Raw genomic sequence first — 11,987 nt, forward strand, 5'->3', positions numbered from 1 at the left:
AAGTCGAGTCGCCTATGGAGACAAGATGCATTGCTACTTAGGCTTATAGCGGACTAAAAAACCCAGCTAAGATTCACACCGCCTTTGACGGTGATTTAATTATTTTTTTGGTGGGGACCCCAAGAATACACCCAGCCTTGGCCAGACTCCCTCACAGAGACACAGAAGCAGCAGCGTTAAAACAGAAATTAACAAATGCATTAAACAAGAATAAAGGAAATCTACAACACAAATGATCCCACCCCAATTTCCTTCCAGCGATACACAATAAATATGAATTCAACATTAACAACTAACAAAAACCACACATGATGAAATCCATAAAAAAACGGTAACTGATGTAGTGAAATGATGGAAGTGGATAATCCAGAGATCAGCTCGCTGTATGTGATTGTAAAGAACAGTCCTACCGATATTTCCTGACGATGACGTGTGATGAGATCAGGAACGCTCCTTTCTTTGAAGGCCGACAAACAATCCAATACAGTCCTCATGCAGCAGGAAGACACCAGACAGTCCATACACTGAGCAGGAGACGATCCAGGACAAAACAAGAATCCACATACATTGAATGGGAAGGCAAACAGACAGGTAACTCTAAACACTGAACAAAAGAAAAACTCCCTTCTCTGTATAACTGGCCTCCTTTTAAATCTCATGCTGGCCTCCTTGTCCCCAGCAGCCCCTGCACCCTCAGCAGATGACCAATCTGAGCCACTGCAGGGACTGCTGGGAGTTGTAGTTTTCACTCCCTAGTAGTGCTGCTACATGATGTAATGGTGTAATTTTCAAATATTCACAGTGTATTATGGTTCCTTAATATTTTGGGGCATTCTATCAATAATACATAATTAAATGCGTAACCTGTTTCTCTGTCTAATTATCTGAGGTTACAGGGAAGAGTGGAGAAAGTGCTTAGGTACCGATTCAAAGAGTGGTAACTGTATGGGATTTTAGACATTTTATTATAGAATTTAAAAGAGCAAAACAGTGTCACCATAGGACCTTACACAATAAAACCATATTGAAAATGCTATGCTATTTTACACAGCTGTCGGATCAAGGCAACTGTGTCTGAGGTTAGGACCGCGTGTTGTGCAGTGGGCCTTGTACCTTGTCATTCTTCCGGTGCTGATTTGTCTTTAGGCACACATGAGCAGAAGTGAACGTACCCGGTGACAGAGTGGCATGTTGTAAAAAGCTGGTTCTTACACCGCACTGTAATGTTGCACTGAGGGTGCATTATGAAGGTTTGACAGGTGGCGTATAGCTTTATTCTCCTTTAAATGCTGATTCTGTATACCAGTTGTCCTGTCCTATAACACTTCCCGGTCAGTTGCTTTATATGTTTATTTACTTCAGCTGGCAACAGGGAGGCAGAGCGGTCAACACTGCTGTCACATGAAAGGGTGGCTGCTCTTTGTTTGGAACTTTGTTATTACTGAGTTTACCATGCCATATAGTGGGCCATTACATATGCATACTGTATACTATTTAAGTGATACACACAATTAGTGATGTCAGTCAGTCATTGTCCAACCCGCTATATCCTAACACAGGGTCACGGGGGTCTGCTGGAGCCAATCAGGGCAGGAACAAATCCCGGGCAGGACGCCAGACCGCCGCTGCAATCAGTGATGGCCCTAAGCAAATAAATAGATTCTCAACGACTAATTCAATCTGTTTTCTGAGGTACCCATGTCTCCCTCCTCTCTTAGATTGACTGAATTTACTTGCTTTCCAGGAGAAGAAGCATTGTGTTTGATTGGCCCATCACTATGGATGAGCTGCAGGAACACTATGAAGAACGTGAAGCCCCAGGCTTTGATGGCATTCCACCCGAGCTAATTTCATCCTTTTTATGAGTTGATTTTTTACCTCTCTTCTAATTGCAGAATGCAGCAATTTCCTCCCAGCACTTAAATCCAAGACTCAATACTGCAGTCATCATGTTCCCACTAAACCAAGGTGAAGACTCTAGCCAGTGTCCTAATTTCAAGTCTGTGTCCCTCATGGTTTTTAGACGTGGGACTCTTTACTAAAATCCTGATGCACAGACTTCAGGCTGTTCTTCATTCATTGATCCACCTTGATGACACCAAAGTTATCCACGTCTGTTTTGCCTCAGATACCTCAGAAGACTGCTTGCTATAATCGATGCAGCACCCTCTTTTTCTTCCGCTGCAGCTTTATTCTCTCTGGATGCTGGAAGATATTTGATTGGTTAAGTTGAGCATTTCTCTGGCAGGTCCTGGAGCCTCACTAATAAAGCTCACGTATACACAAAAAGACGTTTGAAATATGGGCATGCTACTTCCCACACTAACATTAGTACTTATAAAAGAAAACAACAGGGGAACATGTAACTCAGAACAATGCATACACAACATTTTGGAGAAACTGGGAAATGATGACACCCTTAATCAAGCAGGAAATGCAGCCAGACCAGCTAAAAGACAACTCACACATATAATAATTCATATCACTGATGTGACAAGTATATTACACCCCAAACGTAATAAATGTGTATTTTAGTTCCCTTTTAAGAGGGCCAATGCTGCATATTTTCACAGAAGAACTTTTTTATTCATCAGTTTATATCACCAACCTGTCGTCACATCTCAGAGAACTGGCCGACACGTCAGGAATATCTCAGCCAACTTTCACTCCTCCTGCCTGCTGAGTAGGAAGCCATTAACTCAGTGGTGGGCACTACATCCAGTTTTTTTATGGTGTGGGTGCACCAATATAAATCATAACATGCCTTTGTCAACATTTAGAGGCAATGGCCGCAGTGTCCAGTCTTCCTTTTGTAATCAGAGCACTTTACTGCACATATTGCAATAAGGGCACCTAGAGAGACAGAAGCTGCTTTTGTTAACCATGAGCAGTGACATTCTATTAATGCACAAGTCATTTATGATGCCAATATGAGACTGACAAACATTGTGTCTCCGTGGTCTGAGTCAATGTGTGATTCAGTTATTTTGAGGCAAAGCAGCTTTAGCAGATGTGATGGTGCTGCACGCCATGAATGGCTTATTGGTAAAGTAACTGGCTGCGCCCTCAGATTTTAATATGATCTATTCATGTCATTACATGTGCCAGGTAACAGTGCGTACCCACTCAGACACTGGCACCTTATGTCTTTCCCTGACCCCCAGAACACTATAATGCTGTGAATGCTGCTGCACTCTCATTTGTGGCATACAGCCAGATGCTCTTGAATACAGGAGGCGGTGTCTCGATGCATCATGTGGGATGCTGCTTTACCAGCCAATGAAATTCTGCAGCATTGATTGCATATGTAGGAGGTTGATTAGCATGCTCCATATATGAATGTTTCAGGGCAGCATTTGAGGTGTGTTCATGTACGCACATTTAAATTGTGTATAAATGTGTGTATGCCATGTTTTACAAGTCTGTGGCTTGTGAATATTTTTACACTCAGATCCACACAAAGTTTTATAAATGAGGCTCCTGGACAAGATGTGAGTTTAGTTTAATTCTGGGTTTGTGGGTATGATGAAACGAATAATCTTCACTTCTTCTGCTGTGTTCCTCACAAATTCAGACATAGCTTTTCCTATTCTTATCAAGAAGGGTTCCAGACGAGTCGCTTTCTCTCTCACTTCTCCTCCCTGGCTGAGGTCATCTGTATATCTAAATTACCTAGGCCTATTTCACTATACAGTATAATACAAATCATAGAATTGCACTTTACCTTGTTTCTAGACAGAAGACCCCATACTTACACTAAAGAACTGGCTGCCTAACTTTTATGACTGAATTATGTGGAGCTGTCTTTATCATGAATAAGTGGAGCATCCAGTGATACCATACAGTACATGTAATATGCACCCCATGAATTCTTTCTGTCTGGGAGATCTCATCGGCATTTTGGCTTAGTGGTTGGGGACACTGGGGGCGGCAAGGGGTTTTCAGGAGTACAGCAGAATCCTTAATTGACATAAAGACAACATGCACACTTCACAAAGGGAGCACCCCAGCAGATAATCAAGTCAGTGACTAAGAATCTTGAAGTGCCACAGTTACCAGGTGTACCACCGTGCCAAATTCAATATGTACTTGGAAGGCATAAGATGAATAACTTTAATAATAGAACCAGAGGACATATACATTGCTCAAAAAATGAAGGGAACACTTCATCATCACAGTCTAACACCAAGTCATTTATGTTTCAGGGATATCAGTCTATCCAGTTAGGAAGCATAAGCGATTGTGAACCAACTTAACCTACTTTGGTGTAAATGAAAGTGACAACACATGCACTGAACAGGCAACAGCAAGACAAGCTCCAAAAAGAGGATGGTTGTACAGGTGGTGGCCACAGACAACTGCTCTTTCCTTATCCTCCCTGACTGATTCTTCTCTAGTTTTACATTTTGCTAGTGTCTTTGTCACTATAGGTAGCATGAGGCAGTACCAGCAGCTGTTTCAGGTTGCACAGGTAGTCTAGCTCCTCCAGCATGGCACATCCATACAGGCTGTCACAAAAGGTTTGCTGTATCTCCCAGCACAGTCTCAAGAGCAAGGAGGAGATACCAGGAGACGGGCTGTTACCCGAGGAGAGTTGCACAGGTCCATAGAAGGGCATCAACGCAACAGCAAGACTGATATCTGTTCCTTTGTGCAGGGAGGAACAGGAGGAGCACTGTCAATGCCCTACAAAAGATCTGCAGCTGGCTACTGGTGTGCATGTTACAAACCAAACTGTCAGAAACAGACTATGTGAGGGAGGCATGAGGGCCCGACGTCCTCCAGTGGGACCTGTGCTCGTAACCCATCACTGTGCAGCTCGATTGGCATTTCACGATTTCCACCCCATTATCTTCACAGACAAGGGAAGGTTCTTCCTGAGCACATGTGACAAATGTAAAAGAGTCTGGAAATGCCATGGTGAACAATATGCAGCCTGTAACATATCCAGCATGAACATGTTGGCAGTGGGTCAGTGATTGCCTGGGGAAGCATATCCTTGCAGGGTCGCACAGACTTCCATGTGCTAGGCAGCAGTGTCCTGGCTGCTGTTAGGTACTGGGATGAAATTGTCAGACCTTATACTGGTGAAGTGGACCCTGGGTTACTTCTGGTGCAGGATGATGCCCAGCTTCATGTGGCCAGAGTGTGTGGGCAGTTCCTGAATGACAAAGGCATTAATAACATTGACTGGAATGCATGTCCTTGAGCATCCATTATGTAATGGCCCATCTCCTGGTATCTCCTCCATGCTCTTGAGACTGTGATGGGAGATACAGCAAACCTTTTTGCGACAGCACATATGGATGTGCCATGCTGGGGGAGCTGGACACCCTGTGAATCCGGAAGTAGCTGCAGGTACCACCTCATGCTACCAGTAGTGACAAGGACACTAAACACAAAACTAGAGAAGTAATTATCTGTGGCCCCCACTTATAAAACCATTCCCTTTTTGAGATTGCTGTGCTGTTGCCTGTCCAGTGCATGTGTTGTGACTTTCATTTGCATCAAAGCAGGTGAAGCTGATTCACAATCACTTATGCTTCCTAACTGGACAGATTAATAGCCCTGAAGCTTAACTGGTGTTAAACTGTGATGATCAAGTGTTCTTCATTATTTTGAGCAGTGTATTATGGTTAAGGTTTTGTACGTGTCATTTTACATTGTTGGAAAAAAACAGATTACTCGGTAATGGAATAACTGATGAAAAGCTTCCTTAAAATTGTTTCTTAATGTAGGTAATGAATACATTTAACATGCAAAGCATCATTTCTGATATTATATCATCAAAATACAAATAAATTCATTTAAAACTGCACCTGCATTGAGAGAAAGAAGGAACGGGAGTAGAATTCGTACAGAGTGCAGGGGTGGCGCCACAGTTTTCTAAGCTCTTAACAGAGGATCAGCTGCTTAAGCTTCCTCCTCACATAATTAGACTCATATTATCCAAAGTTTTTCTTTTTCTTTCATGCATGTGCCAGATTAAAAGGCCCGCAGGTGCCACTAAGTCTTCTTTACTTCGTCAAATTGAAAACGATTTCGAAACGCTTCACAAACTTTTCCTCCAATCGGCGGTTTCTGCGCGCAGTTTCAGACGCAGCGGGGTTGCTATTGGCTGCAACTTTTTTTTTTGCTTGCATTAATGAAGTTACCAGCTCAGTTTCAGTTAGTATCATCATAAAGTTTTGTACTGCTTTCAGGTAGTAATGCATCTCGGTTTGTGGATTCAAGCTGTGCTTGCGGTATCGGCCACCTTTTAAAATAAACGCGACTGGATGACCCGGACATTTAAACGTTTTCACGAAATCCCATGACTGGATCGTCTCACTCGGGACCTTTTCGTTAAGCGATCCTGAAAACGAATCACCTAAACTAGGATCTTTGTATAAAACTTTGCATCCGAGGGTTGTGGAAGAGCCAGAGAATGTCGTCCCCAAAGAGCACGAAAGACTGTGGATCTTCCGATGAGGATTATCGATCTAAAAGGAACGCGAACAATCGGCAAATCCAAGCCCCGAGTTTACCCTTCAGCGTTGAAGCATTGATGGCCAACCGGAAATCTTCGTATGAACCCCCATTCAAAACTGGAGAAACTCGGACGAACGGTTACAGGGCTTATGTGTATAACCCTGTGTCCAATGACCCCTACAGTACTGATAGCGGGGTCTCACATTCACCTGTAAAGTCCGAACTGTCAGAACAGGAGCAAAACAACTTGGGGAATTCACCTCCAAGGTATTCGCCTCCTCCGTCAAGTAAGTTGCCGGGTCAACTGTCACTTGTCACAGGTGAACAGTCACGAAAAGCTGCAGTCTTTGATGGGGTGATTAGGGGTTGAAAAATCCGAGATTCCTTTTAACTCCAAACGATAATCGAACCGAATGTTTTTCTTTTCTTACTAGTTTAAATTTCAACTTCTATTTCAACAATACCTGCACTCACCTGGTCTACCATAAGGGCTAAAGGTTACCCTTTAGCGTAACGTGGCTCTGAGTCTGGATAAGACTACAACATCGAGAGCAGGGCAAGAAACAAAAAAAAAAACAACAAGGTCGGATAGGACGCCTGTCAATTGCAGTGCACACACTGGGGAGAACCTGCACACACCACATAGATGGAGAAAGAGTCCGCATCTAAGCACAGTATCAAAATAGATAGGTAGTCTTCCGCTAACTCGATGTGTGATATGTGACAGATACAATGCGACGGACTAAGTGTTAAACCGATACAGACTGGTCTTCTCAAGTATCCATTAATGTGGTCGTATTTCTATATAATGAAAATACACAATTCACTCTGCTAATATTGGCTCCATTCCCGCAGTGGTAGCGCTGCTGTCTCGCAACAAGGAGGCTGGGGTCCACGTCCGGGGTAATACCTACGTGGGTTTTGCATGTTCTCCACGTACTGGGTGCTCCAGCTTCCTCCTTCACTCCAAGGACATACAGGGTAGGTGGACTGGCAATGCTAATTTGTCCAGTGAGTGTGTGTGTGCCTGCTGGGTTAGGCTCCAACTTCCCCCGATCCTGCTTAGGATAAAGCGACGCCACACGCTGCTTTTTGTAAGAGTTATTTTATGCACACGCCTGGCAAAAAATGTTAAATCCGTTGCCCGTACAGATGATAGTTTCTGTGAAATTGTGTTTTTCTGAAGTGCATTCAACATCATTTAGATACTCATGTCAATTACATGCAGAGCGATAGAATGCGCATCGTGTCCACGCTGATTAAATGTTCTTTTTGTTTTATTATATTCTTATTTATTTTTAGCGTGCTATCTCTTTGCGCTATCTTTGTGCCCCCACGCGCTCGGTATCCGTTGTCTCGGTTTTATGTTTTATCTCAATGCAAATCTTAAGATTATGAAAGTAAGAACTCGGACTGACATCAGCACTGCACGGCTGCTGGATTCTTGTATTTAGTGGTCACAGAATGAGCCAAACGTCCTGTATATCGGGGCTGGCAGTCCGTATAACATCCCAAATTTAGTTGGCACGACGTATTCTTAAAAAGCTGAATTGTCTCGCAAATTAGACGAAACTAATTGCTCATTCAATAAACTTGACTCTGCATTGCAGTGAACGCATTGTTGCAAAGAGATCGATCTTTTCAGCGCTTTACTTCAATCAGCAGTCCTGTTCGACCTGACCTATAAGACATCCTGTGACTGTGAAGTCCAAGAACGACCAGTCCGGCAACTCCAGCTAAAGACGTACATTTTAGATCCCGATGTTGTAAAAGACAGCGCAGCTACGAGCGTCATTTGCTTCTTGGTTGTATTTCGAGTCTGTAGATTCGGCTCTGCACGTTTGCGGTTTTCGTGATTTGGGTGGCTGCGGACTTCGCGCCAAGTCCATGGAGCTATCCAGTGAGTTAATGCAGCAGACGAAAGATAAAAGTCCGAGTTAATACCGACATTAGAGATGAGAATTTGGAACGTGCGCTTACGAAATTCTGAATCATTATACGCCGCCCAGCCAATCACCCAATTTCAATTTCTAACCCCGCAACGCCTATGTTAGCAAACCCGCCAGTCCTATCCCGTCTCGCGTTGCTCAGGGAGAATCTGGTGGCCATAATCAAAAGCGAACAGTGCGAAGACAGCAGACATTTAAATATAACATTTCAAAAGAAAAAACGACTTCAAGGAGTCCTGGCGAAATTAACTTGGAATAGAAATTAACAACTTACCTGGGAATTTAATAAAAAGAACGGCCACATCAAGTCATCTGTCAGCATTTCTCCTTCCGCTCTGGATTCACACATTAGGGGAGTCGCTCTACGACTGAAATAGGTAGATAGATAGATAGATAGATAGATAGAAAGTCATTCTCCAATGGAGGTAAGCAGCAGTATGTGGAGGAAGACGCAGTGGTAAATGGAGGGGCTGCACTATAGCATTGTGGTTATTATTGCCCCGCGATGGCCGAGGAGCGGATCACTAACGGTGTGGGCTTTGCATGCTCTCTCTAGGAGTTATTATTGGTGTTGTGGTTTTCCCCACATAATCAAAAAGCATGCAGGTTAGGTTATTCTGTCCGAAATGGCTTACTGCTGGTGTTCCTGGGTGTGACCTGTCACCCTGTCCACAGGTTCAGCAGTTTCAGCTTTTGCATACAGCAGTTCCTGGATGTGCTCAGGGTCCCAATCATATAATTCATGAATGGATTCCTCTAATGATGCCACGACTGAAGCGATTCCGTTTGCAGCTATGCAATATCATTTTGTAGTCATCCCCTGCAAACCTATGCTTGGAACTAAGATACATTTTCATGGCATATCAAATATCCATCCATCCATCCATTATCCAACCCGCCAAATCCTAACACAGGGTCACAGGGGTCTGCTGGAACCAATCCCAGCCAACACAGGGTGCAAGGCAGGAACAAACTCAGGCAGGCAGGGCACACATACACACACACACCCACCACACACTAGGGACAATTTAGGATTACCAATGCACCTAACCTGCATGTCTTTGGACCGTGGGAGGAAACCCACGCAGACACGGGGAGAACATGCAAACTCGCTACCACTGTGCCGCCCTATATCAAATATCACTTTTCTAAATTGAACTTGCTTCAAGTTCAGACTGCTGTGCATTGAGGTTGTAAGTGTCCTCTATATGTGTCCATCTATCCATCCACTTTTAAGTTCAAGGGCAGAAGGGACGAATTTGGGCACAGTATCACAGAAGGCATACACCACACCTAATGAGGCTCATCAGTGAACAGCATAACTGGAGTACCATTCTTTATACTCTTAAAATAATTGTGCCAATGTGGTGACATGGAGGACCCAAAAGGACCATCAATGTAAAGATTCCAGAAGGAACCATTATTTATCTAGATCCGTAGCAAGTTCCATAAATAATCATGAATAAATTGTAATAGATATGTGAAATACCAATGGGTTCTTGAATTTTCAGCATCCTGCTAGGTGGACTACTAGACTAGATTTCCATTGTTTGCATAAATTAGGAACTTTTCAAATCTACAAGATCCGATTTCACATGCAAGGATCCCTTCACGAAACAAAACGGTTCATTGCCAAGCAATGGCATCATGTGGAATGATGTGATCCCATTAAAGGACCTTTATTTTTAAGAGGGCATATATCTTCTCCACTTGTACACACACCTTATACTGCCGCCCCCGTACAAACCTCAAGTGAACACACACTTTAACCTCTGAATTCTGAGCTTAGCATTGCTAAACTGAAGACAGCTGATAGCTCTTTGCTGGACTGATAGCTCTTTAACCCTGCACTGGTTGTACTGGTGTTTCTCCAGCCATACCCCTGCACAGGGCATCCTGTCTGAGGCTTATTGAATGTCTCGACTCTTAAGCCAAGTCAAGCTGATGCTTACCTTTTTTTTTCTTTCTCATTCTCTTTTCCATGTCCTCTCTGCTTCTTCTCAGGACAACTCAGCCCCAATTCTTGCTCTCTAAGGAAACACAAGACCAACAGGAAGCCCAGGACACCATTCACCACCTCTCAGCTGCTCGCCCTGGAGCGGAAATTCCGTCAGAAGCAGTACCTTTCCATTGCTGAAAGGGCCGAGTTCTCGAGTTCGCTCAGCCTGACAGAGACCCAAGTGAAAATCTGGTTCCAGAATCGGAGAGCAAAGGCAAAGAGGCTTCAGGAAGCTGAGATGGAGAAGCTCAAAATGTCCGCCAAGCCCATGTTGCAGGGTGGCTTCAGCCTGCCTTTTCCTGTAGCTGCTCACTTGCAGGCCACTTCCCTGTATGGACAGTCCTATCCTTTTCACAGACCAGTACTGCCCATGTCACCAGTTGGACTTTATGCAGCCCCTATGGGGTACAGCATGTATCACTTATCATAAGGTGAGACCTCTCTGTCTTCTGCTTGGAGTAAGTTTGTCAATTCCTCTGAGAAAGAACACGGGAACTATCTGGATGCAGTCCTCAGCGTTCAGAAGTAACTTCTCTATGACTGCAGACCTGGAGATCTCTGATTTTCAAACAAAGGAGACATGGTGCTCACAAGAATGACTGGAAGGAGGCAACTGCAGTTGTCTGGCACTTTATGATGAGACTGCTGGCAAACTGGTAAAAGTCCATCAGCTTTGCCTTATGTGAACTCTTGCTAGATTTTGCACAATATTTCAGGGCTCTTACTGGTGGAAGGCTGTATAACTAGTTAGTTTATCAGTTTTTTTTTGTGATCTTTGATGGTCAGACCAGTGTGAAGGCCCGAGTGGAGAAGATTGTCTGTAACATGCACCTCATGTTTTGATATAAGTGGCTGCGGGGCACCGAATGGCCACCCTGAAAACCTACAGACTGCAGAGAGAAGAAGTGTGATGAAAGCATTGGACCATCGTGTATTGTTTATAAGTTGAAAAATATATGTTTTAATGCAAATCTTGTACTATGTTTGACATGGAATGCCAATGTCCAGTTTCATAAATATTGTCCTTTTTATAATTCATTTGATATGAAAATTAAAAATATCTCTTACTTTATCCCAGGAATGTAAATTTACCAGAGTATGAACAAGGAGTTGCATTAATATCATTTTGGGAGCTCACCTGTACAGCACCTGCTCCAATATCAGGTCTAGCTGGACAAATGGCTATAAAGAGACTTTGTGTCTATAGAAAAAGGAAACTTGTAGGTTTTTATACACACACGACCCAGCATGCACCATTACTCCATCCACTGAGACTCTGCAGCAGCTTTTTCAAGTTCAGGTTTATCACTTTGGCCACATTAGGCTGCAGGAGAGAGAGGTGACATTCCACGTCCCAAGACCCAGTTTCTGTAGCTGAGGATCAGACCGCCAAGGTCCCCACCTTTGGCCACCACTCAACTCACAATGCATCCATCCTCCTTGGCCCCTCCCATAGGTGGTGAGCCCATGGGAAGGGGGACCCAAGTTACCTCTCCGGGCTGTGCCCAGCTTAGCCCCATGGGTGCAGGCCCAGCCACCAGGCGCTCGACATTGAGCCCTACCTCCAG

General features: G+C 43.9%; 1 protein-coding gene across 1 annotated transcript; it reads left to right on the forward strand.

Annotated features, from left to right (window-relative positions):
* The first annotated feature begins 6,156 nt into the window (after nt 1–6,156).
* On the forward strand, nt 6,157–11,491 carry msx2b (muscle segment homeobox 2b). Its single transcript, XM_039775754.1, has 2 exons — nt 6,157–6,758; nt 10,425–11,491. The coding sequence occupies exons 1-2, from the start codon at nt 6,428–6,430 to the stop codon at nt 10,847–10,849; spliced, it is 756 nt and encodes a 251-aa protein (XP_039631688.1). The 5' UTR covers nt 6,157–6,427; the 3' UTR covers nt 10,850–11,491.
* Nucleotides 11,492–11,987: the final 496 nt, after the last annotated feature.

This window comes from Polypterus senegalus, chromosome 13 (genome assembly GCF_016835505.1).
Source record: "Polypterus senegalus isolate Bchr_013 chromosome 13, ASM1683550v1, whole genome shotgun sequence".
Classification (NCBI taxonomy): Eukaryota; Metazoa; Chordata; class Cladistia; order Polypteriformes; family Polypteridae; genus Polypterus; species Polypterus senegalus.